At 42.6% G+C, this 27,893-nt stretch overlaps 1 protein-coding gene across 2 annotated transcripts; it reads right to left on the bottom strand.

The window, feature by feature from the left end:
- Positions 1-1,147: 1,147 nt before the first annotated feature.
- On the bottom strand, positions 1,148-11,054 carry LOC126298904 (vitellogenin-1-like). 2 transcript variants are annotated; one of them, XM_049990443.1, is made up of 20 exons: positions 10,993-11,054; positions 9,805-9,834; positions 9,522-9,667; positions 8,555-8,692; positions 8,348-8,470; positions 8,040-8,264; positions 7,265-7,953; positions 7,002-7,170; positions 5,922-6,514; positions 5,626-5,842; positions 5,226-5,439; positions 4,883-5,135; positions 4,301-4,589; positions 3,980-4,211; positions 3,622-3,894; positions 3,378-3,535; positions 3,153-3,296; positions 2,573-3,053; positions 2,297-2,472; positions 1,148-2,075 (listed from the first exon to the last, which is right to left on the bottom strand). In XM_049990443.1, the coding sequence occupies exons 1-20, from the start codon at positions 11,021-11,023 to the stop codon at positions 1,236-1,238; spliced, it is 5,421 nt and encodes a 1,806-aa protein (XP_049846400.1). In that variant the 5' UTR covers positions 11,024-11,054; the 3' UTR covers positions 1,148-1,235. The 2 variants fall into 2 exon arrangements, with proteins under 2 accessions (XP_049846400.1, XP_049846401.1); XM_049990444.1 differs by having other exon boundaries at positions 4,307-4,589.
- Positions 11,055-27,893: the final 16,839 nt, after the last annotated feature.

The following is a 27,893-nucleotide window of genomic DNA, read 5'->3' as shown; positions in this document are numbered from 1 at the left end:
GCTAAAAGGAATCCGTTAAACTTGGCTTGTACGATAAATTGGTCAAATACTAAGGCAGTAAATTCAACTAAATACCAAGGAATTACAATTACGAATAACGTGAGTCGGAACGATCACATACATGATGTTGTGGGAAAAGCAAACAAAAGACTGCGTTTTATTGCCAAAACATTTAGAAAATGTAACAGGTCGACTAAAGAGACTGTCTACACTACACTTGACCGTCCTCTTTTAGAATACTGCACCGCGGTGTGGGATCCTTACCAGATAGGATTGACGGAGTACATCGAAAAAGTTCAAAGAAGGGCAGCACGTTTTGCATTATCACGAAATAGGGGAGAGAGTGGCATTGAAATGATACAGGGTTTGGGGTGGACATCATTAAAACAAAGACGTTTTTCGTTGCGGTGGAGTGTTCTCACGAAATTTCAATCGCCAACTTTCTCCTCCGAATGCGGAAATATTTTACTGACGCCGACCTACTTGGGAGAAACGATCGCTATAATAAAATAATGGAAATCAGAACCCGCACGAAAAGATATAGGTTTTTTCCACGAGCTATACGAGATTGGAATAATAGAGAATTGTGAAGGTGGTTCACTTAAATGTGATTTGCAGAGTATCCAAATAGATGTAGATGTAAGTTATTTCATTACTAAATTGTTAAGCTGACTAAATTTTCAAATCAGTCTCCTAAATTTAAGTCTGAAAGCTTACTCCGAAAAACATTTACTTGTTTGGTTAGAATGGATTATTTTATGGTGTATGGAACAGATGCTGTGTTGACTATATTTGATAAGTTAAAACTATGTGTCAGATTGGGAAATTCTAAGTTGGCCTGCAACGTGTGTTTGTACGGTATAAGCATACTTGCTAGCGCTCAGCTTGATACACCTTAGAGTCCAGAGCTATCACTCAAATCAACTCACATACAATAAAGAAATTTTCTCAGCACTTGTCTAGAATAATACGTTATAAGTCATTTTGCAGTTGCGTTGGGGTGCATTAGTAGACGAGAAACGTGATCTTTCCGTCCATTATTATGAAAATGTTAATGTTCTAAGTTGTGTGTTTAGTTTGTTATTTAAGGCAGGGATCGGGTATGGAGATTATTGAAATCTAATTCTACAGTGAAAAAAAGAAGATATGCAGATTGAGAGAAAAGATTTATTTCATCTTTCTAACCATGTGAACATCTTTGCACACTTAGAAGTTCTTTACATTTTGTCAGTATTTCATGGTTGTCTGCATGACAAGTGGACTTCGGTGCGTATTTCGGCGTTCTTCGACTTCTGGCTGAAATCGAAGTTCTGTGGCGACTTCTTCACTTGTTGGAACCAGTGGAGGCCAGCAGAGGTTTTGTTGATGAAGTGGTATGGGACTTTCCTCCACTCCACCTTGTCAGCCACTAGAGGCGGCAAGCACTGTTTAACCTTCTCAACGCTGAATGCCAGCTTGCCCGCGTGCTCCAGTGCCTTGACGACCTTCACCGGACGGAGGTTGCCCGGAGACTTGTAGTTGCGCGATTCACGAGAATCAGATTCTTCGTCGCTAGAGGATGATTCGTCACTGTCCACGCTACGTGCAGCAGCTCTGTAAGGGCTGGGATATTGCCTGGCGATGATGTTGTCAGCCGGAAAGACTTCGTGCGGGTAGCAGGGAACGTTATTCGCCTCTGACTGCAAGCGCTTGACACTGTCGATTTGGCAGGTCTCCGGAATGACGTAGCGTGCGACGAAATGGCGGGGGTCCTTCAAGATACAGTTCTCGGGGGTGGTCAAGTCGGTCACCGTTTCGCCATCGTAGGTACCGCAAAGGCCTCTGGCAGAGTCCTTGTAGGTCTCGTTGACCAGCAAGAGGGCGCGTTCTCCATCGTAGTGCAGACTTAGGCCGTACAGCGGCACGGACAGCCAGCTGCTGCCACTGGGTAGGAGCGCACCCACTGCGAACACTGCTCCATCCACATTCACGTGCGTTGTTTCATCAGAACGTAGGTTATGCTTCATGCGGTCTACTACAATGTACTTCGTTGAAACTTGCTCAATATAGTGTTTTCCGACTTGTATCTTGAATTTCTGAAACACAGAAGCGCATACATCGTGGCATTTAATTACAAAACAGATCTTGACAACTGTTTCAAATCGTGTTGCTTATCATTCTCTAGCAACAATGGATTCTGTGACTAAAAACATAAGAAACTGTTCAAGAATAAAAATGAGCACAAAACATGACGAAGTTCATTTATACTCCTATATGACAGTTAAAAAAGCTATTTTTTATATCAAATGGTAATTACCCTTGCGCCTGACTGTTCCTGCATTGCGAGAACACTGACGTTTACGTAGCTTAATTCTTCGTCATAGACTGGTTTCGGTACAAGCGACAAAATCAGAGTCCAACATTCGGGCAACTCGAGCGGTATAGTCAGGTTGTCGAATGTTGTCATGTTGCGCTTGTCCAAGGAACATGCAGCTGCAATAGGAAAATTTAACACAATAGTGAGTCATATGTTCCAGACAAACTTGATGGTGAATTAGGAGTAAGGAAAGTGCTGGCGCTTTGAGATACTTACGAGCGACGTAACGATGTTGGTATCCTCTGGAGAGCTTCTCAGCAACGTGTCGTGATGGATGCGGCAGCCACAGTTGGACTTTGCCTTTTGGCCATCCTCTGACGTTAGTGAAGTTCGTCGACAGGGCTGGTACGTTCAGGGAGGCGTTGAAAGAATCCCATTTCGGGGAGAACCACAGATGCCCGTCAAATTTGCCGCTCGTCACCTGGTGGGCAGCTCTCAGATCCGGTTTTTCATAAATGAACGGGTACAATAGGTGCCTGGCATATGAGTATACTTGGTAAGTGCTGTTAATGAATTCCAGAGACAAGTCGTTGAAGCTTCCCTTAACGGAAAAGTAGTCGAGCAATCCTGACTCCTCTGTGGCGTTTCGGCATGCGTACAAAATGTTGTTTCCTTCTCGCATTTGTTCACGACATTTCTTGGCGATGTCACTCTTGCCGATCTGTACCTTCAACCTTTCGCTGCGCCCTGCTTTGAGCTGAAAAAAAAATCACACATCATAACTGTGAAACTATTCTCTTATAAATCATATATTAACGTCTGTTTAAACAATTGTTTCGTCTAGAAAATAACTTACCTGTGCAAAGATGTGCGACTTCTTGGCACCTTCATATTCTGAGAGATACGAAAATGATATAGTTGAGTTAGGGTTGGAATTATACGCCTTTTCGAAGTTCATTTCGGGCAACAGTGGGAATAAACCAATCGCTTCAGCAGACGCCTGAAAGCACAATTAATTACGGATATGAGTACGTACTACAAACATGCTCTTGATCTGGAGACTGTTATGGTCTATATATACCTGGTAAATGCGTCCTCTTGCTGGTTTGGACCACCATTCCGCGTCTGATAATGTAACAGATCTGAGAGTGTTACGAGAGTGCATCAGTGACAAACGGTAGTCTCCACCACGAGGCTGTTGGAACATCACTCTCATTTCAAGGATGTAAGTTGTTCCACCTGAAATGAAAGTTAAGTCAGAATCTGACCTTCGTGTATTCTAATGTTCCAGTGAAGTTGATATTAAAATGTGCGCTGTTACTCACGTTCTAAAATGCCCTTTTCAAAGGATTCCAGACTCTGTTCCAGCGGTTTTACAAACAAATCGGCGTTGGCAAGCTTCCTGTTCTTCATTTGATTCACAAGCTGTTCATAAGAGTCCTCGTCAGAAGAATCAGCTGCCCTCTTGTGATGGAATTTTGGATGACGTCTCTGCATGGACCTGTAGCTTCGTGGCTCCTCTTCATCATCTGACTCCAAAGACTGCTCGTCACTCCTGCTCTCCGGGCCCGGAAAGTATTTCGTGTACTCCTTCTTGACTGCAAATCACAAGCACTTTGGTTAATGTACGTATTACTTTTAATTCCAGACTGGTTACATAACTTGAAGGCCAATAACACCTACGAGCTCTAATTTGTATCGTAACGTCCTTGGCCGACGATTCTTCTGGTGCGTAGTAGAGTGTGTGGTTGTAGTAATAAATTTCATCCGAAGCCCATGGGAAGTATACACTCGACAAAACGTCGAATTTCTTTGCGTGATCGGCTGCAGCCTTCCTGTCAATGAATTCGGCTTCAGACTTGTAGTCTACGATGAAGGCCATGCCAGTTGAGTCCTTACCAAACACGCGCTGAGCCTGCGTAAACGTAAGAGCAAACAAATCAATGTAATGAATGTAAGCGACTTACTGCTCGCAACCAGTAATACAAAATAACGTTTTCTTGCCTGCACCAGCGGCCTCACGTGCACGATGCGGCGGTTTTCACCGGCGTTGATGAGTGGGATCGCCGGCCACACAGCGGTGGTAGGCGCGCGGCTCGCGCGGACAAGTGGGTATTTTTGGTTCTTGTCTAAAGGCTGGACCTTAATCGTCGTAAGATTCTGCGGCAGATTGTGGGAAATATGCAACTTCACCGGAACGTAAACCTGTAGATTCTGCACGAGCGATGACTCGTACACTTTCTTCTCGAGTGGGAAGATGATATTGATCTTGGAGCTCATTTGTGAAGCGTACCTGAAAAGCAGAACACTCGTGGTTTACGAGAACTGTAAAGCTGCTGAGCAGAGGAAACTAAATTAGTAAGCAGTTCTAATATTTCCATGAAAGTATGCTTAAAGCAGGAGTTGTGAATGGGGCATGCATTTTCCCTCTGGAGATTTGGCAACTACACAAAATCCCGAATGTGATGGGATTCGCATTGTCTTAGAATTGTACTGTGTTTGTAAAGCCCAACCATTCACAGACTTTTAATAAACAACACACTTGTTTTTTACAACTTATATTTTAAAATCATGAAATACACTTACGTGGCCTGGATTTCAGACTTCACACTTAGGGACTGGAGACGCTGTTGGGGATCCGACAAGAGCTTCTCAATGTCTGGGTGAATCTCAGCCGTCGCATTTACCTGAATCGAAACTAATGCAGGGGCGTCGAATTTTATATTGCATGGCAAACCCAGTATTGAAGGAAGACCTATGCTGGCCGATGCTGAGTTCGCCAGAATTGTTTTGTTGTAGCTGTTGCCAACGCGTAGGTCTTGGAGCTCGTCCTGGATAACTGTGAAATAAAATATCATTTTTAGCAATAGTTTGTGTGATCTGAGTTATTTACTTCTGAATAATGATAAAAGAAACAGCGTCTACTAACATTCTTTAAGCAAGTCAATGGTGGTGTTGTCGAACGCTACAAATGATTTCGATGCAAAAAGATCGAGAAGGATGTTGCCCTCGAGAGGTTCGCTGACGTTTCTCTGTATATTTAGCTTTCTTGCAGGGTCGCTGGCCGATGAAGGTTCGGATTCGCTCGTCTGATTTAGTAAAACGCTTACCAGCTGCCGAACGCTGCTGACCATCGAGGTTGCCTGTGTTGTGTAAATGAATTTCATATTAAAATACCTGTCACCAGTTTCATACGAGTACAGCAGACACAACGTATGGTACGATACGTAATAATAACTAAGTAATTCATTTCTTGGACAATTAAGTGCGGAAACTAAGTGTAACATCACTGTATCGGTATGATTGTGTTTTTAATAATGCTGGTTTACCTCTGAACGGTGACTGATGAGCGGGCCGTGGAACTTCTGAAGTTTCACTGAAGCCGCACTGTGTACGTAACTGTCCACGCTGCCAATAAATGCCGATAATTGCTTGTATGCCAAGTCGAAGTCCTCAACAACGGCGCTGCTGATATCTCCAAAGGACTTGTCCAGTCCGTATTCTTCCGTTGTCAACAAATTAAGGGCAGATTTGGCAGCCACAGCACTACGGATCGAAGGATGACACTATCAGAAGATTGCACAATATGATTTAGTATAATGATCTCTTGAAAGTGAATACTTACAGCTCAGAATCCTCGGGCCGAAGTAGGCTGACGGCTGACTGTATTATGCTCTTGACTGCTGCTTTCACCTGTGTGTTATGGTCGAGGTTTGAGAAATGAGCCAGTTTCTGCAGGACGCTAGCTGGTGGGTTCGTCGCCATCAACAACAGAGCCGAAGCACATCTGATCTCGTGCGTTTCTCCAGTGTTCTGGAAGAGCTGCAGGAATACGTTCTGCGCTATCTCTGGATAAGCTTCGGCAAGTTTGTCCAGTGACATGACCATCATAAATCGCTGGAAGGTAGAAACGGGTCTGCGTCCTTCCAAGTAAGGCTTAAAGACTTTCACGATGTCTGGATGTCCAATGTTGCCGAGGGCCCTGATGTACAGTTGAATATTCGGGCTGTAAGCGTCTTCTACAGCGCGCCTCAGCTTGTCTTCCAACTGTTTCACGTATTCGGGGTTATATTCACCCAGCAAGTCTTCATAGTTATCTTGCGGGTAGCGTGAATTGGATACATTGCTCACTTGGGCCAAATGGATGAGTTCAGTGGCGGCCAGTATTGCAGTGATGTTCAGCGGGTACTTGTCAGATGCATCTCGGGTGGCAAATTTCTGCAATCAAAGTTCATCTAAATTTGTATTTCTTATGATTACGAATGCACAGAAAGATTAATACAGTGACTGAGAAAGGACAGTACTGTTCCTGGAGAGAGATAGTTTGAAAAGAGTAGGAGCTTTGTGTTTTTGCTAAACAATCCTTGCGTATCCGTCAAGACCTGTTTCACCGCCATTGACGCTTGTACCACAAAATGAGACCGCAATGCAGTAGGACGGAAGTAGGTAAATTCTGCTATCGTTTCTAATAATCTATAACATATACGCAAAATCTTAGTATTTAAGTATTTCCTGAGTGTAATGTAGCTAATATTCTCTGCAAGTTTGCTTATTTGCACGTCACTGGGCTCATTAACTGAGCACTTTTCGTCATTGCCATTGTTATCCCTTAAAAACTACGAAGCTACTCAAGAGCTAGTGAAATTTGCTGAATGAGCGTCACATTAACGAAAGCAAATATAAAGTATCGGACTGAGTTACTTACGAAGACCTGCTTGACGTATCCCGGAATAGGTGTACGAGCTGCTTCAGGGATGTATGCAAAAGCTTCGGCGGCGGCTTTTCCACTGATCATGTCTTCATTGATGATCTGGATGAGATTCAGGAGAGCAGGGCCAGTACCAGCTTGTGCGAGAGCCATATAGTACGCTCTCCTACAATGAAACACACCACAATAATGAATATAGGTCTGAAAGTGGTTGTACTAGGAAAACAATAATTACATGTAAAGAGGTAGACGTTACATACCATGCATACTCCGAGCTTGGGTTTTCTGGTGACTGTTCACTGTATAGCTTTTCAGTAATGCGTTTAAGACTGATCTCGTCGAATACTCGGAGAAGGCTTATCAATAGCGGGAATTTTGATAAGGCTTCTTTTGGTGCAATCAAGAGTGGGTCGTAGAGTGCTTCGCCAATATCTCTGGCCAATGAAATAGCTACGCGAGAGGCATTTACTTGTCGGTCATAGAGTACAGATTTACCTCCTACAGCCACGAAAAGAGCCTCATACGGGTGGTGTGGTGGCTTTTTCATTTCAGGCTCTGGCAGATGTTGTTGGTATGGACTAACTGCTCGCCGGTATCTCCTCGGCGCCTCGTAACTAGCTGCGGCACTTTCTGAACTTTCTAGTGCTTCGTCTGACTGTTGTTCACGATCTTCTACGCTGCCAGACTCAGTAAGATGAGCTCTGCCCTCAGAAGAGTCAACGTGGCTGTACAGGAGACCTCCGGTGCGGCATTCCGGGGTAGGAGCTTGGGCTACCTTGCGGAGGCGGAAGTGTTCAGTCAGAACCGCACGCACTGTGCTCGCAATCATTCCCTTCTGTTGGTTGTAGAAGAAAGGACTGACAACAATCTTTTCTGTTGACTCCGCGTAACCCAGGAGGTAGTTGTTTTGTGACATGTTAGCCACAATAGCTCTGCTGTTGGACGAATGCTGTAAATGAAGAAAACGTACGTCACTAGATGGACATTGAGTTAAGCTTAAGAATATGGATCAGTATAGTCATTTAAATAACTTACAGCCAGAGACGGTGCTGAGCTACTGTTGAAGGGTTTCTCGTCCAGACCGAAGTAGTAAAGGCGGTCGTCACGGCACCTTGAGTTGTTTAGCTCTTTCGTGACGTCTATTAGTTTGGCTTTACCGTCGATGATTTCGGGCAGATCAATCTTTTGTTCACTCTGGAGGAAGTACCTCGGAATCTGAGTTCTGGCATATTGAGTCATACAGTCTCCAGTTACAGTTTGCTGTAAATAACGTGAGAGCATGAATTTACATTTCCGAGGTGAAAATTTCTGGAAAAAAGGACAGTCGACGTCAACAAACATACCTCGTACTTCTTAAATATCGACCCTTTCTCTGGATCGATGTCTACTTGGAACATACTGGCTAGAGCTTTCAGCTGATTAACTTCTGCATCAGTGAGCGAACAGTCGACGAGCATATCGACGATCTGTGAATGTAATTTCGCGATCAGATGAGTACAGAGTCGTGAAAACTTTTCTCTCAAAATCTAGATACTCTAGAAATTTACTACCTCTCCATCCTTGTAGAGCACGTCGAAAGGAGCCTTCGATAGCCTCAGAGGCTTCCAATGCAAATATTCTTCTGGGATAGGATTGTCAAATCCTCCAGACAGATTTGCATGAATTCTGCTGTAGATTGCGTTGTATATCTGCAAGAAAAAAAGAGAAGATGATATTACCAGTCGTTTAAGCCTACAATCGAGCAATTACTTAAAAATTGCGAGGTAGTCGGTGGATAGTCGTGTTTATTGATCCATCTACTAACTTTTTATAGCAGCACATACCGTTTAACTTTGTTTTAATCGATATTACAGTAAAATCAAACGATTTTCTCAGAAAGATGAAAACCTGTTACAATGACGTTACTCATACTTGACAAGATACGTATCAATTTCGGGAGAACTTAATTCATGGGGTAAGAACACTTCACTTAATAATATCTCCTGACATTCTCTGTTAGTCCACTTCATTATCACAGACTGCCTGACATATCAGCCCAAACAGTGACCCACTGTATTTCCATGCTTATGAAAAGGTAAGAAGAGACGTTACTTTCACTAACTAGATTTTATTGGCCTCAACCAAAACAATATTTTTCAGATATTCGCGTCTGTTCTAATTTAATGTAACTGCAAGTTATAGGATCTGAATTTGTTTCTACCCCCGGTGTTAAGAGTTACACTTACACTGCATATCTGTGGCAGCATCAGTGTCTCATATTAGTAGTAGGCACAGTACAGACGTCGGAGCTGATACCAGCATTACTCTCCATAGCATATCACATTCCCAGGATGATGACGTGACACATCAAATGGAGTAGCACAACCAGTTTGTATAATTCGTTTTTAGACGAGCAGATTGAAAGTTTCTTTTCCCATAAATAAATTAAGTTCCATTATACCGCATCGTCCTCGTAAGTTTATTTCTTTTCCGGTCTGTTGGACGATAACGTTGTTGTCAGTGAGAAGCACAACTTACCCGCAGCTGAAGCTCTCTCGGCGATCTCGGCCTGGCAACCAGGGTTACATTGTAGGTTAGACCACTCCATTGGTTTGCTAGCTGGTTTAGTGCGGTCAAACTTGTGGCAGTAACGTTGTACACGTATTCATATCCCGGTTTCCATACTGAAAAATATCAACACAAATTAACAGGTTCTACTTAACGTTTCAAACAGAATCGTTATAAGAAATGTACTATTTCAAACGTTTATCACAAGGCTATATTTAGGTGCAGGAACGTGCTGATAATGTGTACTACTTACGGCTTGGCTGTTCGGACGCAGTTGCCCCGACTGAAACAAAAGAAATTGCACATTATAGATATCTATTGAACGCAAGAAATAAGAATTTATAAGTACTGGAGTTAGAAACGTGGCAAACCGTAATTTCGTTGAACAGGTCATTAATTGTGGTATGAATGACACTTATTTCGAATATCAATATAAAAATATCAGTTTTACTTTTATCTTTATTAACCACAAATGGAAGTAATGTAGACAAAGATGTCCAATATTGACATGAATGTATTCATGTCTGAATTTACACCCTACAACAGAAACCGACTCCCCAGTAAAATACCGTATTTCCAACAGCGGTAGTTTCATGACTATAATGATGGAATTTGAATATCTGTCATACCGCCCCCCCCCCCTTTCCCGCTTTAACTTAACTCTGACTGACTGACTCCGTGAACAGGTCCAGCGGACCTCGCGATGTTCAGTAATGGTTCAAAAAATGGCTCTGAGCACTATGGGACTTAACATCTGTGGTCATCAGTCCCCTAGAACTTAGAACTACTTAAACCTAACTAACCTAAGGACATCACACACATCCATGCCCGAGGCAGGGTTCGAACCTGCGACCGTAGCAGTCGCGCGGTTCCGGACTGAGCGCCTGAACCGCTAGACCACCGCGGCCGGCTGTTCAGTAATGGCTGCAACATTCTCTAGTTATGGCATCATTGGAAAGCACAACTGAAAATACATGCACCGCTTTACAACCTATTAATGTCGGATGCCGAAGCTAGACCCCAATTTGTACCTCAAGTAGCACGTCAGTTGTTCTCGTGAAGCAGTTAAACTGATCCCTGTCCTTCCACAAAGAAAAATATTTTCTCGCTAACGGGAATCGCATCCCCATTCTCAACTACGGTAGTAGAGAGGAACTGGTACTAAGTGGCGGGTATCTCTGGAGTTTGAAATAACTTAAGTGGGTATTTCAGTTCATTGGACTAGCAAAAGAGAATTTTTGAATACATTTTAGAAAAATAATAAAGATGGAAACTATCTAGAAAATGAACTATAAAGCATGGGTTTTGCTGAGGGCAGTCGTCGAAAACTGTTTGAGCACTTAGTTTCAAAGAGTACTGCTGTTTAAACAGCAGCTACCCAAAAGGTATGCAAGATTGGGTAGCTGTGATTTCCTGAGCTGCCGGAGAGCTGACCACTTACCGAGGAGCCCCAAGAGGATCACGGCCCACATGATCGTGTGGACTGGAGCAGCTGGTGACGAGAAGGAGGCCGGGCGCGGTTTATATAGTGGCTGCTGGCGCCTGCCTCAGCAGATCTTGCCGGATCAGCTGCTGCAGCAAGCACGTGCCCGCGACCCAGCAGCGCTTATGCGGCACATCACCAGATTACACAGTGGCAGCTCCCCAGTAACAGCTAACCACAGTCGCCTGATACGATCAGCTAGCAGAATCCGTTCTTCACCAAGTCCTCTCTCCAGAAAGTTCTTGCTCAAATTTAGACCGTAACTGCCTACAAATCCTGTGTTGGAAAAGACGCAATATTTAATTTATAGTCACTGCAACATTTCGAGCACATCACCACACATATCAGTACGTTAAATGAAAGGAGAGAAGATCAGGGTTTTACGTCTTATAGAGGACAAGTTATTTGGGACGAGACAAAAGATCAGGATAACGGAAAGGTGGGAATGCTAATCTGCTATTACTTTTCAAAGGGATCATTGTGGCATTTGCCTTAAGCGATGTAGTGAAACGACGGAAAACATAAATCTGGATAAATAGACGAGTGTTTGAGCCGCCGTCCTCCCGAATGCGAGTCCAAACTTCGTACGGTACGCATTAATTGAATAATAAAAAATGTTCAAATGTGCGTGAAATCTTGTGGGACCTAAATTATCCTAAGGACAAACACACACACACACACCCATGCCCGCGGGAGGACTCGAACTGAATAATAATCAAATACACTTGTTACTTACAAAAAGAACCATAAGAGGAAGAAGAAGACGCAGAAAAAGAAGAATAAAGTATGTCAGCTACATTTAAGAGAGCCTTGCACTAAAACATCGGTTTATTTCTGGTGATGAACTAGCAAATACCAATATTAAAATAATTATTATCATGTACTGCCCAGCACTGACGGAAAATTCAGTTAATATTAGCAAATATCGCATAAAATCCGCTGTCTTACAGACCCATATCACTAACATTGGTTTGCAGTCGGATTTTGGAGCACATGCTGTGCTGGAACATTGTAAATCACTTCGAGGAGTTGGGTTGGGTTGTTTGGGAGAAGAGACCAAACAGCGAGGTCATCGGTCTCGTCGGATTAGGGAAGGACGGGGAAGTAAGTTGGCCGTGCCCTTTCAAAGAAACCATCCCGGAATTTGCCTGGAGCGATTTAGGGAAATCACGGAAAACCTAAATCAGGATGGCCTGACAGGGGTTGAACCGTCGTCCTCCCGAATGCGAGTCCAGGGTGCTAACCACTGCTTCACCTCGCTCGGTCACATCGAGGGAAACGATTTATTGACGAATAGCCAACACGGATTCAGAAAATATCGTTCATGTGGAACACAGCTAGCTCTTTATTCTTAAGAAGTAATAAGTGCTATCGAGAAGGGACGTCAAAGAGATTCCATACTTCTGGATTTTCAGAAGGCTTTTGACACCGTTCCTCAAAAGTGACCTCTAATCAAATTGCGTGCCTATAGACTATCGTCTCAGTTGTGTGAGTGGAGTCGTGATTCCCTGTTAGGAAGCTCATAGTTAGTAATAACTGACGTAAAGTCATCGAGTAAAAGAGAAGAAATATCTAACGTTCCCCAAGGAACTGTTAGAGGCCATCTGTTAATCCTGATCTACATAAATGATTTAGAAGACAATCTGAGCAGTCTTCTTAGATGCTGTCGTTTACCGTCATGTAATATCATCAGATGATCAAAACAAATTGCAAAATGATTTAGACACGATAGCTGTATGGTGCAAAAGTGGCAATTGACTCTAAATCATGAAAAGTATGAAGTCATCCATGTTAGTACTAAAAAGAATCCACTTATTTTTAGTTACACAATAAATCACACAAATCTAAAGGCTGTAGACTCACCGAAATACGTACGGATTACAGTTACGAATAATGTGAATTGGAACGATCACATACATAATGCTGTGGGGGAAGAGAACCAAAGACTGCGATTTATTGGCAGAACACTAAGAAAAGGTAACAGGTCGACTAAAGAGACACCACACTTGTCCACCCTCTTCTCGAGTATTGCTGTGAAACGCGGAATCCGCATCATATATAATTGACGGTAGACACAGAAAAAATTCATAGAAGGGTAGTTCATTTTGTATTACCGTGAAATAGGGGAGAGAGTACCACGGATATGAAACACGATTTGTGGTGGCTGTTTAAAAGAAAGGCGGTTTTCGCTGCGGCATGACCTTCTCATGAAATTTTAATCACCGACTTTCTCCTCAGAGTGTGAGGGAAATGATCATCATAATAAAATAAGAGAAATCAGAGCACGCACGGAAAAATCTAAGTGTTCGTTTTTCCTGCGCACTGTTCGAGAGTGGAACGGTAGTGAAGGAGTATAAAGGTGGTTCGATGAACCCTCTGCCAGACATTTAATTGTGAATTGCGTAGTAACCATGTAGATGTAGACGTATATGTATATATGAACATCGACGAATATACTGGGACCGAATAATAGCAAGAGATCGTACATAACCAGTGAGCTGTCGTGGAATTGGACTCCTAGGGAAATGTAGATACGCTCAACGCCTATACACACTAGATAAGAAGTTATAAATTACAAAAGTATGCGTAACTGATAGAACCAGTACAGAGAAAGAGCACACAAAAAATCGTCAGTCATTTTGGCGCAGTGGTCATACCTTACATATTGCGTGATGGTCTTAAGTAGCTGTCCTTGTTTTCGGTATCTCAGACATATTTTCACATTTTAAATTATACCACCGCATATGAGGATATAATGACGAATGCAATAAAATTAATGAAATTGTGTAACAAATTCGCTGAGAATTGCTGCTAAGGGACAGGGAAAGTTGATGATAATACCCGTAGCATATTGTCAAGTATTAGTCTGGCATTTGTAGGGAATGATTTAGGATAATCATATAATACCAAAGTCAATACCAGGTAGTAGCGAAGGTTTCTCACTGCACTAACTGTATTTCATAAATTCCATTCATTTATTATGTTACAAAGACAATAGCCATTGATAAGCAGACTTAGGAGTTCTCACAGGCAGGAGAAGTTGTTTGCCAACAGAAAAGTCCTGAGATATTATCGTCAAGTGTGAACGAAGCTGTAGCCATTGACCCTCTTGTTGCATTATGATCAGCCTGCCCTCTCTGCGTCCCCTCACCCACCGCGACACACACACACACACACACACACACACACACACACACACACACATCTCATGTCGTACTATCATTTGCCTCTCAATATTTTCGCTGTAGACGCAACGAAGCAACCCTCATAACAGGCTGTGCTCACGATGATAGAGAAATTTCGATGTTTCCTTGTGTGATAACACTGATATATAAGGCTGAAGCATATGCTACGTTTAAATTAATTGTACGCCTTCTTTGAACGTTGTAAAATGTTTTGAGCTCTGTTATGTGTTGGTTTAGACATTTCATTGCCATTCTAAAGCACACGTGATTCATCTTAACAATATGTTGTTCAACATTTGTCTCTGGCAGTCTGTCAGTAAGTGAACTAAACAAGGCTGAAACTGTACCACTGGTAAAGATGAAAAATTGAATTAAAAATAAGGACTCTAATACCACCTGTATATTACAGATAACATCAACAGTACTGGTTGAGGCATTTAAAACACTCCATCCTACATATATTCAAAACGATGAATATATCAAGGTGCAGTTTTATAGTTATAGCCGACACTGTGCTGAAAATTCTGAGGCACACAAGTAATTTTTGATGTTTATAGCTACAGAATTATAACGCCGAGCATTTTTGGTGGAATATATGGTTCAAAATGGTTCATATGGCTCTGGGCACTATGGGACTTAACATCTGTGGTCATCAGTCCCCTAGCCCTTAGAACTACTTAAACCTAACTAACCGAAGACGTCACACACATCCATGCCCGAGGCAGGATTCGAACCTGCGACCGTAGCAGTCGCACGGTTCCGGACTGCGCGCCTAGAACCGCGAGACCACCGCGGCCGGCCGTGGAATATATAATTTACTTTATTCTATGCCACTGGGAAGAGCCTTCGAAGAGGACGACATAACATGTGCAGAACATGATGAAACAGTGACAACATAATAATGCGAAAATCATTATATCACCGTCAGAAGAAGTCTGCTCTACTATACCAAATGTAAGTCAATACGTCAGGAAGACCGGCGACTCCATTATCTCCCAATATATTCCTAAATACGTCAACCTGCACCTAATGCGTCATAAATAAGATATTTAACGGTCAAGACGTTTGCAAGGAATTACCACATGCCTAGAAATTCCATTACGACTCTGAAGCCCACGTGACCCATCTTAACCAATAATGTGACTCTCATCCCAATTTCTCTTCCAGCGACCAACTGGCCCAATGCCTGTCCCATCAACTTCATGACCGAAAAAATATACATATATTTTTCTGTACTTTATGTCGACAAAACCTATGAACACTTATAAAATTCTGGTCTGTTCTTCAAACTTCAGAACGTTTCATTTCCGATTCACCGTGTTTGCCTTTTCCCCAGTCTTCCTATCCAGTTACCTATCCTTTGTCACCATGAACAACATCAATTACCATATCTTCCGTCACACTGCAGATGTTTACCAAGACTCTGTTCTCTTTCCACTCCTGCATATCCTCTAAACTGCTGATACGTCTAAACCATATCCTCCTATCCACATTCTTCAGTTCGCAGGTTACACCAGTTTGCTATCAATTTTCCCAGTCTACCAGAAATTCCAAAGGTCATTCAAACTCCATATTGACCAGTTTACCACCTGGCGTAAACCTTTCCAATGATTATTTCAGGAAAAGGAAGGGAGAAAGGAAGATTAGTATCTAATGCCCTGTCAACGACGGGGTCATTAGAGACGGATCACAAATTCGGGTGAGGTATGACGAGGAAAGAAATCAGTCGTGTCCTTTTCAAAGCAAACTTCCCAGCATTTGCCTTAAGTAATTTAGTGAAACCATACAAAACCTGAACAGGGACGAACAGACAGGGCTTCAACGGTACCCCCCTTCCCTCCCTTCCTAATGTGAGTCCAGTGTCTTATCACAGGGCCACCTCGCTCGATGCAATAATTATAGCTCGATCCAGCTTCAGCTTCCGCCACCAAGATATTTACCTAACCATTTACGACCATTTAGGACAGAAAGGACTTTGCTCTGGTGGGAACGGGTGCTTCTGCCATGCTGTTCAGACAAGAGCGATAAGGTCGAGGAGAGGTACGGAGAACAGTATACGTTGATAAGACAGTACAGAAGGCAGAAGGTATGCAAACCTCTGCGCCTTTCTGCACGAAGCCGTGATAACTCTGCATATGATGGTGAAATATGATAAGAGAGTCGAACGTCACAGATATAGTGAACACTGACATTCATATTCAATTGCAGGCACCGTGAGCTTTCCTGAGAATGGATTTGCAGGATAATATCTCTACAATCAATAATCGGCAGTGTTTGCACAAGTTTCTTTTTCAGGTCAGGAGGGAAGAGCTTTTTATATTTTTGTAGGGCCTATGGAGACACTGACATCTTCTTGCACATTGCAGTTACGTGCTCAATCCAATTTAGATCTTCACCTATTATTTCTCCAATACTCATTAATGAAAGACACAAGTTGATGTTTCTCACATTTAGGGTTAAAGATGGCAGATATTCCCTATAATTCGGGCTGACGAGCCTAGAATGACCAACCAGTACCACTTGGGTGCCCTGAACTTCTATCTGACGTCTTAAGCCCTCTAACTAAGGAACCAGCAGAAAGCCCACAATAAACTTGAACTACTAACTGGCTGTAGAGGACGGCCGCACCCTTACAAAGCCTTGATCTGATCCATACTCTCCTACGTCAATGTCGTCTAGGTATCCACTCCACCCAAGTTCAACCACTCTCGACCAATTTCTTGGACATCATGCACTTCACCTTGATTTGCATATCCGCTTGCCCTCTTCTATATCTTGTTTTTTCCTTTGCCCTTATCACATTCCTACACGGGGTCGACATGGTCATTATCGGATTTAGCATTGTTAAAGTTATAGGATGGCCAGATGCCCTTCCTACCCTTTTACCTCCCGGGATGTACGTCAACCTTTTGCATCTACTGTTATCCAAGTGACAGTGTGCGAACGTTTTCTAAACGCTTGCGAATCAGGTAAATAAGGTGAGCTGTGGGCACCAGCCTGGTATTTATCTAGTCCCATGTGGGAAACTGCCTAACAGCTACATCTAGGCTGGCGGGTTTACCGTCGTTCATCGTTAGGGCGAATGCGAGCTATCGCCGGCGCACATGCCCGAATTCTGTGAGTGGTGTGCTAACATGCGCACCTAGTGATTAAACCTTTTCTGTACGACGATCAACCCGTGTCCATGGTTTGGAGTCTCAGCATGTTCAGTCAGATGGCTGACCGCTCTCTGTAAAAATAAAAATAAAATATATAAAAAAACTAAGTGAAGTATTCAACGATGAACTTGCAGGGTATCATGTGAAGTCCCCCCAGACCATGTGATGAGAACAAAAAACAAGAAAAGGGGGTCGCATCATTGACTAGTAATCAAAACGTCCTGGTTTCTGAGTTAAAACGTAGCCAATGCTTAAATTTTGAATAATAATCGTCAGTAATGGGGGCTGAAGACTTCCGGCATAAGAAGTCACCCTCGTTCTGCCAACGGCCTTGTGAAAGAGGGCGGAAGAGCGGCCAGATGTTCAGGACACTGTCTTGCCCGTGCCGTGGAAAGCTGTCTCTAAAAGTTGGGTGAACCACCAATAGTCAACGGCATGAAGATGCAGAAGTAAAGCGAAACCACTGCATTGAAGACACATAAGGTATATCCACAGGACATGTGACTTGTAATTGAAAAAGTATCCTTATGACCTCTCCACTGGCAGAAAATTCGGGGTTAGTCGAGCAATCGGAACTCCGATGGGGTACTGCCAAGAGGTAGGTGATCATGAGTAAACGATGCAATAACGAACACAACGATAACATTCTGCGAGTCGGATCATAGAATGTCGGAAGTTTTATTGTAGTAGGGAAGCTAGAAAATCTGAAATGGAAATACTTAGGTTCAATCAAGATATAGTGGAAGTTAGTGAAGTGAAATGAAAGGAAGACCTGGATTTCTGAACCGACAAATACAGGGTGATATGAACAGCTGCAGAAAATGACATAACGGGAGTAGTATGCGTCGTGAATAGAAAGGAAGGAAAGAGAGTAAGTTACTGTGGACGGTTCGGTGATAGAAACCAACGCGGACAGCAATAATTCAGGCAAACATGCCGACATCACAAGCAGGTGATGAAGAAGTAGAGAGAATATATGATGATACTAAACAAATAATCCATAATTTAATAATCCTGGGGATTGGAGCGCGGTCGTAAGGAAAGGAACAGAAGAAAGAGTTACGGAAGAATACGGATTTGGTGGTAGGGATGAAAGAGGAGATAGAGTAATGTATTTCTGCAGTAAGTTTTAATTAGTAATAGCAAATACTCTGTTCCAGAATCATAAGAGGAGGAGGTATAAGGGGAAAAGTCCCGAAGACATGGGAACATTCCAACTGGATTACATCATAGTCAGATAGGGATACCAAATAGTGGATTGTAAGGCATCCCCAGGAGCAAATATAGACCCGTATCACAATTTACTGAGGATGAAAAGTAGATTGAAGTTTAAGAGAATCGTACGGAAGAATCAGTGTGGAAGGAGGTTGGATACTGAAGTACTGAGGAAGAATTTCACCAAAGATGTTGATTCTACGACAAGGAATAACACAATAGGCACTTCAGTTGAAGAGAAGTGGGCATCTCTAATAAGAACAATCAACGAAGAAACCTTAGGTAACAGAAGAAATAATTCAACTGATCAAAGAAAGAAAGAAAGAAGGAAGTACAAAATTTTCCAGGGAAAGACAGTAATATCGCAACATAAATCACATAGGAATGAAATAAATAGGAAGTGCAGGGAAACAAAGACGAAATGACTGCAGGAAAAATGTGAAGAAATAGAAAAAGAACTGATCGTCGGAAAGACTGACTTAGCACACAGAAAAGTCAGAACAACCTTCGGTGAAATTACAACCAAGGGTGAGAACATTAAGAGTGTAATGGTAATTTCATTGTTAAACACAGGAAAGAAAGGGCACAAGTAGAAAGACTATATTAAAGGTCTCTATGAGAGGGAAGAATTGTCTAATAACGTGGTAGAAGAAGAAACTGGAGTCAGTATGGAATAGATAGGATATCCGGTATTAGAGTCAGAATTTAAAAGAGCTAAGAAGACTCGAGAGCAAATAAGGAAGAAAAGACGAGCAACATTCCATCAGAATATCTAAAATCATTGGGGGAAATGGCAACGAAATAGCTGCTGATGTTGGGGTGTAGATTCAAATGGTTCAAATGGTTCTAAGTACTATGGGAGTTAACATCTGAGGTCATCAGTCCCCTAGACTTAGAACTACTTATACCTAACTAACACACACATCCATGCCCTAGGCAGGATTCGAACCCGCGACCGTAACAGCAGCGCGGTTCCAGACTGAAGGGCCTAGAATGGCTCGGCCACAATGGGATGTAGAGTCTACTACATTGACGACATACCATCAGACTTTCAGGTAAACATTATCCTCACAATTCTGAAGATAGCAAGAGCTGATAAGTGCGAGAACTATTGCTCATGCAAACGAGAATAATAAAGAGAAGAATGGAAAAGAAAACTAAGGATCTGTTAGACAACGATGAGTTTGGTTTTAGGAAATGTCATTGCACCAGAGAAGCAGTCCTGACGTTACGCCTGACAATGCAAGCAAGGCTGAAGAAAAATCAAGACAAATTCATGGGATTTGTCGATTGGGAAAGAGCGTTCGGCAATGAAAACGGCTGAAAGATATTTCGAGAAAAATAGGAGTAAACTATAGGAAAAATTGGGTAATCTATACTGCTTTACTGACAGAAAAAATCTCAACACCCAGCATGAGTCCTGCGACATAATACAAAGCTGGTAAACGTGTTTCTACATCCGTTCAACCTTGGCACTACTCGCATAAGTGTGGCGCTAGTAGGCCACTATGAGCATGCAAATCAGGTTTGCTTTAAGTATACGCTGTAACGGTCGGGGGCGTTAGTTATCTTTGAGATTAGATGCGGCGAGTTGATGATAGTCAGTAGCGCCTTTAAGGCGACATAGACGCCATATTCAACACCTCGCTGAGTTTGAATAAGTTCGTGTAATAGGGCTACGGGATGTTGGATATTTCTTCTATGATGTTGCAGAAAGACATGGCAGGAATGTAGCCACTGTACATGACTGTTGACAGCGGTGTTCCGAGAATGTACAGTCGCAGGAAGAACAGGCTCCGGTCGATCACGGGGCGCTATCGAGAGGGAAGACCATGGTGTTCGGTGTACGGCTCTGGCGCATCGTACTACAAAATGGTTCAAATGGCTCTGAGCACAATGGGACTTAACATCTGAGGTCATCAGTCCCCTAGAACTTAGAACTACTTAAACCTAACTAACCTAAGGGCATCACACACATCCATGTCCGAGGCTGGATTCGAACCTGCGACCTTAGCGGTCTCGCGGTTCCAGACTGAAGGGCCTAGAACCGCTCGGCCACTCCGGCCGGCCCATCGTACTACATGTGAAATAGCAGTTTGAGCAGCAGCTAGCACCACAACGAACTGATGCAAATCGTTTACTCCAAAGAGAGCTTCGAGCAAGCCGCCCTGTAGCGTGCATTCCACTGACGCCAAACCATCGACATTTGCGACTTCAGTGGTGTCAAGCGAAAGCTCAGTGGAGGCTGGGGTGGAGGTCTGTTGTGTTTTCTGATGAAAGCTGGTTCTGCCTCGGTGCCAGTAATGCCCGTGCGTTGGTTAGATGGAGGCCAGTTGAGGGCTTTCACTCAACCTGTCTGCTTGCTAGACACGTTGGACGAGCACCTAGAGTTATGGTCTGGGGTGTGATTTCGAAAGACAGTAGGAACAGTCTAATGGTTATTCCACGTACGCTGAGTGCAAATTTGTACGTCAATCTGGTGATTCAAACTGTTGTCCTACCATTAATGAACAGCATTCAAGGAGGTGTTTCCAACGGGATGCTCTACAGAATGTCGACATGTTGCCTTGCCCTGCTCGATCACCAGATCTGTGTCCAATCGAGCACATATGGGACATCATCAGACGACAACTCCAGCGTCATCTACAACCGGCAATAACCGTTCCTGTGTTGACCGACCAAGTGCAACAGGGATGCAACTCCTTTCCACAAACTGACATCCGGCACCTATACAACACAATGCATACACCTTGCAAGCTTGCATTCAGCATTCTGGCGGTTACACCGATCATTAATGTACCTGCATATCACATTTTAAGTGGCTTATCTCGAACTAACATTAACCTGCGATCGTGCAGTCTTAATCACTTAAATATGTCGCCTAGACAAATGTACTCCCGAAATTTCGTTACTCTGCATTAATTACTTTTTGGTGCTGCGATTTTTTTTCGTTAGTGTATATGTTATGTAGAGGGGATAGATTATCAATAAAATATTCGAAAAAATCTTGATCGATTTACCTGAATTTTTTTGCGCGATCCACTAACAGACGTTCGGATGGATACAGACTTCAAATATTTAAGTACATTTTGTTTATAAATACATACACTATATAAAGGGGAAACATTGTTATCAAAATTCTTGAAAAGTTCAAGTTACAATCAGATGGCCATAGTCTATCTGTTTCAATGTATATAACTATATATTATATACAGAAAGGGGACACGTTACCGAAAAATATCGAAAACTATTTGAGTAATTTACTTCAAATTATTATACGATGCTCTATAATGAACATTCAGACTGACATAGGCTACATACTTTTTAATATATATAATATATAACTATATATTCAATACGGGAAGGGGAAATGCTGTTATTAAGAATCTCGAAAAACTCTTGACCGGTTTATTCGAAATTGTTATACAACACTCTTAACGAACATTCAGACGGACAGAGGTTATACAATATATGTTTTTAATGGTTATCCGTTTAATACAGAGGGACGAAAAGCTGTTAGCTAAAATCTCGAAAAGAGTAGATCGATTTACTTCAGATTTTTACAAGGTGCACTAATAAACTTTCAGAGGGACATAGTCTACATGTTCTTTTAAAAGGTAGCGTATAGATTTTCTGTTAAAATCGACTGCTAGAAAGAAAATGCTTTGCTGTGCTGTGAAAACGGGCGGTTTTGTTTTCCTTCTCGCAGTCAGTTACACTACTACAGCAGGGCATGTACACCATTGGAGAAAATATTTTCTCACGTATAATATCCATTCTCTTCATGTATTATAATTTCAAACAAAACTTTATGCACAACAATGTGCTGTTTCTTTGCCGTTGGTTTTGCAGAAAAACAAGGAAATTTTGTTTATGGTTTATTGGCTTATGATTAGAATACTACTAAATAATGCAAATTGCAAGAAACTTTGTAAACCTAGCCATTTGCAGGTTAAAACTATGCGAAATACTGCCATTGAACCTACTATCTATACAAATATAGCAGCTGGACAGTTTTCTCTTATACCCCGTATACCAATGATCACAACGATTTACCAATTCGTTCTAAGCGACTTCAGTTCTCATTCAAGGTTTCTTTTGCAATGACAATAAATAAGGTCAAGGTCAAAGGGAGGGCTAAGAGGGCAGAGAAGTGTAGAGGAAATGGACAAAGAGAGGGGGAGGAGGACATGGGCAGAGAGAGGGGGACGGAGGAAGGAGTTAGGATGTGTATCCAGTTCCCACACATATTTAGAAATTGCGGAGCATTGCTGGGTACGCTAGTGTACAACATGTACAAGGACCAAGCGTGAATAATAAGATAGGAAGACCAAGAACGATGTACTCTGATTAAAAAGAATATAAGACATGCAGTTTCGCCTCTACTGTTCAATGTATACATCGAAGAAGCAATGACAGAAACAAAGCAGTTTCAAGAATAGGATAAGAATTCGGGGTGAAAGGATATCAGTGATAAGATTCGCTAACCGCGGTGAGGGTGAAAAAGAATTACAGTACTTGTTGAATGGATGAGCAGTCTAATGAACACATAACATGGCTTCAGGGTAAACCGAAGAAAGAGAAAAGTAATCAGAAGTAGCGGAAATAAGAATAGTGAGAATTTTAAAGTAAAAATTGGTGATCGCGAAGTAGCCGAAGTTAAGGAAGTTTGTTACATTCGAAGGAAAATAACCCCCTGACGGATGAAACAAGGGGGACACAAAAAGCAAAGCAGCACGTGCAAAAAGGTCTATAACTGTGTGGGGCTTGTGCAGTTGGAGTGATATGGGACCCTTGAAACGTCTAGATACGATACTGACAGGTGACACGTACATAAGCATCCTGTCTGATCAGCTGCATCCATTCATGTCCATTGTGCATTCCGACGAACTTGGGCAATTCCAGCAGGACAATGTGACACCCCGCAAGTCCAGAATTGCGACAGAGTGGCTCCAGGAATACTCTTCTGAGTTTAAACACTACGCTGGCCACCACCACCAAACGCCACAGTTATGAACATTATTGACTATATCTGGGATGCCATTCAGAGCGTGCTGCTGTTCAGAATAGATCTCCACCCCCCCCCCCCTCCCCCTTGTACTCTTACGGGTTTACGGACAACCCTGAAGGATTCATGGTGTCAGTTCCTTACTTCAGACATTAGTCGAGCATGTCACGTCGTGTTGCGACACTTCTGAGTACTCGCGGGCGTCCTTCACGATATTAGGCAAGTGTACCAGTTTCTTTGTCTCTTCAGTTTAAATGGCCTAGTGGATAATGTCGGAAGTTCCATGAGCCACGAGGCTTTTCGTGGACGACACTTCTGAGTACTCGCGGGTGTCCTTCACGATATTAGGCAAGTATACCAGTTTCTTTGGCTCTTCAGTTTAAATGGCCTAGTGAATAATGTCGGAAGTTCCATGAGCCACGAGGCTTTTCGTGGCCGATGCTGTTGTACATAGAGAAGCAAATAGCAGCGAAATGTGGGAAGACCTGCAGAGGATCGACTCTTGGTGCAGTGCGAGGCAGTTGACCCTCAACACAAACAAATGTAACGTGTTGAGCATAAATCAGCAGAAAGACCCATTCTTGGATGATTACACGGTAGCGGAACAATCGCTGGGAGCAACTACATCTATAAAAATCTGGAAGTACACATACGGACCAGTTTGAAGTAAAACGACCACATAAACCTAATTACAGGTAAGGCAGAAGGCATCCAGGGATCCATTGGAAGAATCCTCAGAAAACGTAGTACACCCGAAAGTGAGATAGTTTACAAAACGCTCGTTCGACCAATACTTGAATGTTGTGAATATTGATCGTCGGTCTTGAATCCGTACCAGACATAACTGGAAGAGGCAATAGAGAAGATTCAAAGAAGAGCGGTGCGCTTGGTTATAGGTTCATTTAGCACGAATGCGTCACGGAGATGCTCAGACAACCGCTGTGGCAGACACTGTAAGAGAGGCGTTCTGCATCACGGAGTAGTTTTCTGTTAAAGTTCCGAGAGCGTACATTCCTAGAAGAGTCGACCTATGTAAATCTTCGAAAAGACCATGAAAGGAAAATAACAGAGATTTGAACCAACACGAAGGTTTACCAAGAATCGTTCTTTCCACGAAGCATTTGCGAATGGAACAGGAAAAGGGGAAAGTGACAGTGGTACACAAAGTAACCACCGCCACACAATGCAAGATGGCTTGCGGAGTATAGATGGAGAAACAGATCTAGAGTTAGATGCTATACATTTCGCAAACTCAACACCAACAACCTTACCGCTTCCCCACTAAACACCGTCCTTTGATATACCAGACCAATTATATAAAATTCCACCAATCCTACTCCTGCATCTACATTTGTATCTGCATGACTACTCTGCAATTCACAATTGAGTAAGTGGCAGAAGCTTCAATGAACCACACTGAAGCTATTTCTCTACCGTTCTACTCTCGAACAGTGCGCAAGAAAAATTAAAATTTAAATCTTTGTGCAGGAGCTCTGGTTTATCTTATTTTATTACGATTATCATTTCTCCCTATGTGGGTGCCAAGAAAATATTTTCTTATTAGGAGGAGCAAGTTGATGATTGAAATTTCGTGAAGAAGTCCTGCCACATCTAAAAACGCCTTTGTTTTAATTATTGCCATCCAAATTCGAGTATCATATCCGTAACTCACTCTTCTCTGTTTTGCGATAATACAAAATGAGCTGTCCTTCTTTGAACTTTTTCAGTATCCTCGGTCAGTCCCGTCGGAAGTGGATCTCCTATCGCGCAGCAGTACTCCAGAAGAGGATAGACAAGTGTAGTGTAGACAGACACTGTTGCTGCGTTTTCTAAGTGTTCTGCTCCAATAAAATGCAGTTTTTGGTTCTCTTTGTCCACAACATTATCTAGGTAATCCTTACAATTTCAGTTATTGGTAACTTTATTCTACATCTACATGGATACCCTGCAAATCATATTTAAGTGCCTAGCAGAGGGTTCATCGAACCACCTTCACAATTCTCTATTATTCCAATCTCGTATAGAGCCCGGAAAGAATGAACACCTACATCTTTCCGTACGAGCTCTGACTTCCCTTATTTTATCGTGGTGATCGTTCGTTCCTATGTAGGTCGGTGTCAACAAAATATTTTCGCATTCGGAGGAGAAAGTTGGTGATTGGAATTTCGTGAAAAGATTCCGTCGCAACGAAAAACGCCTTTCTTTTAATGATGTCCAGCCCAAATCCTCTGTTCCCTACGTATTTAGTTGAACTGACACCTTTAGAATCTGTGATTTATTGAATAACCAGAATTGAACTGATTCCTTTGAGTGCTCATGCGGATGACTTCACACTTTTCATCATTTATAGTCAATTGGCAGTTTTGGTACCATACAGACATCTTGTCTAAATCATTTTTCAATTGGGTTTGATCTTCTGATGACTTTACAAGACGTTAAATGACAGCATCATCTGTAAGCAGTTCAAGAGGGCTGCTCAGATTGTCTCCTAAATCATTTATTTACTTTAGAGGGCCTACTACACTTTCTAGAGGAACGACAGGACTTCCGTTTTACTAGATGACTTTCCGTATGTTGCTGCGAACTGTGGCCTTTCTGACAGGAAGTCACAAATCTAGTCACACGACCTAAACGGTACCCAATACTCCCGAAATTTGATTAGAAGTCGTTTGTCAGAAATTGTTTCAAAAGCCTTCTGGAACTCTAGAGATGTGGAATCAATTTGAAATCCCACGTCGATATCACTCATTTCTTCATGTGAATCAAGAGCTAGCTGTGTTTTACAAGAATGATATTTGCTGAATCCCTGATGACTATTTGGCAATAGATTGTTTTCTTCGAGGTAATTCGCAATGTTCGAACACAGTATACAGGGTGATTACGTGATTACGGCATAAACTTTGAGGAATGATGGAGGAAGGTAAATGTATCAGTTTGAAGTGAGGGACCTAACTCCGGAAACGACCGAATCGCAAGGTATAAACGAAAATGTGGTCAAGTTCCGACTTAACTTCGCGCAGCGCACAAACTAAAGGGCGAAACTTCCGAATCCTGATCATCTCGTACATAATTCCCGCTGATTACTCCGCAATACCCCAGATAACTTCTCCTGTTAATGGACTGGCAACGGAGCATGTAACTTGATATCAGAGGGCGAAAATCGTAAGTCTGCAGTACATTAATAATGAATTCCATTTACCAGCACAAGTTTCTCAAGCTGGTATATTAACAACGGTTGGTCAAAATGGCGTTCGCAAGCATGGCATTGTCGCACTAATTTCTGTCGTAGCCGTTCCAGTGTCGTTTGAGCACTGTCGTAAGCAGCGAGAATTTTTGCCAGATCCTCTTCAGTCTCAGCGGGCGTTTCGTACACAAGACTTTTCACATGGTCCCACAAGAAGAAATCAAGTGGGATGAGATCACGTGAACGACCTGACCACGAAACAGGCACTCCTTTGCCTACCTACTTATCAGTGAATGTCTGATCCACGTGTTTACGAACCACAGTGGGTTGGAGCTTCATCATGTTGGAAACACATTCGTTGACAAGTGGGATATCTTATAGGGTGGTGGTGGTGGTGGTGGTGGTTAGTGTTTAACGTCCCGTCGACAACGAGCTCATTAGAGACGGAGCGCAAGCTCGGGTTAGGGAAGGATTGCGAAGGAAATCGGCCGTGTCCTTTCAAAGGAACCATCCCGGCATTTGCCTGAAACGATTTAGGGAAATCACGGAAAACCTAAATCAGGATGGCCGGAGACGGGATTGATCCGTCGCCCTCCCGAATGCGAGTCCAGTGTGCTAACCACTGCTCCACCTCGCTCGGTATCTTCTAGGACAAACTGGGTTGTATGTCTCTGATAAACACTGTGCATATTGGTGCACTTAAGAGGGGTGGAAGAAGAAATGGGCCTAGTACGTAATGATTGACTAAGCCTGCCCATATGTTGACTAATAATCTGTGTTGATGGCTCTTCACGACTGTAGTGTGAGGTTTCTCATCATGACTACTGTGACTATTTAGCTTTCCATCTTGTGGGATCCTGCCCACTCGCCTAATATAGGGTTCCTAGGAAAATGTTTTCTCGGATAGCTAGACAACATTCAAGCAAATCTTATTAATGGTGTTTATTACAGTAAATTAAATTGACAATACTTTTAACTTTGCCTTTTTACAAATGGGTGTCGCACGCAATTGGCGACATGCAAATAATCAATGTCCTTCGATGTATACAATTTCCATTAGAGCAAATCACACAAGTTCATGAGTCACTGTTATATAATTTATATCACAG

Source organism: Schistocerca gregaria, chromosome X (assembly GCF_023897955.1).
Source record: "Schistocerca gregaria isolate iqSchGreg1 chromosome X, iqSchGreg1.2, whole genome shotgun sequence".
Lineage (NCBI taxonomy): Eukaryota > Metazoa > Arthropoda > Insecta > Orthoptera > Acrididae > Schistocerca > Schistocerca gregaria.
The sequence above is the reverse complement of the archived record's forward strand: the minus strand, read 5'-3'. Positions and strand labels throughout refer to the sequence as shown.

Bases quoted from the DNA above. Each gene is read 5' to 3' on its own strand.
- LOC126298904 (XM_049990443.1), bottom strand. From the start codon at position 11,023: ATGTGGGCCGTGATCCTCTTGGGGCTCCTCG. The intron at 4,590-4,882 runs GTAAGTGTATTT...TCTGCTTTTCAG, and splicing joins AAGTCTGAAATCCAGGCCAC to GTACGCTTCACAAATGAGCT. The intron at 2,076-2,296 runs GTAATTACCATT...TCTGTGTTTCAG, and splicing joins AGGAACAGTCAGGCGCAAGG to AAATTCAAGATACAAGTCGG.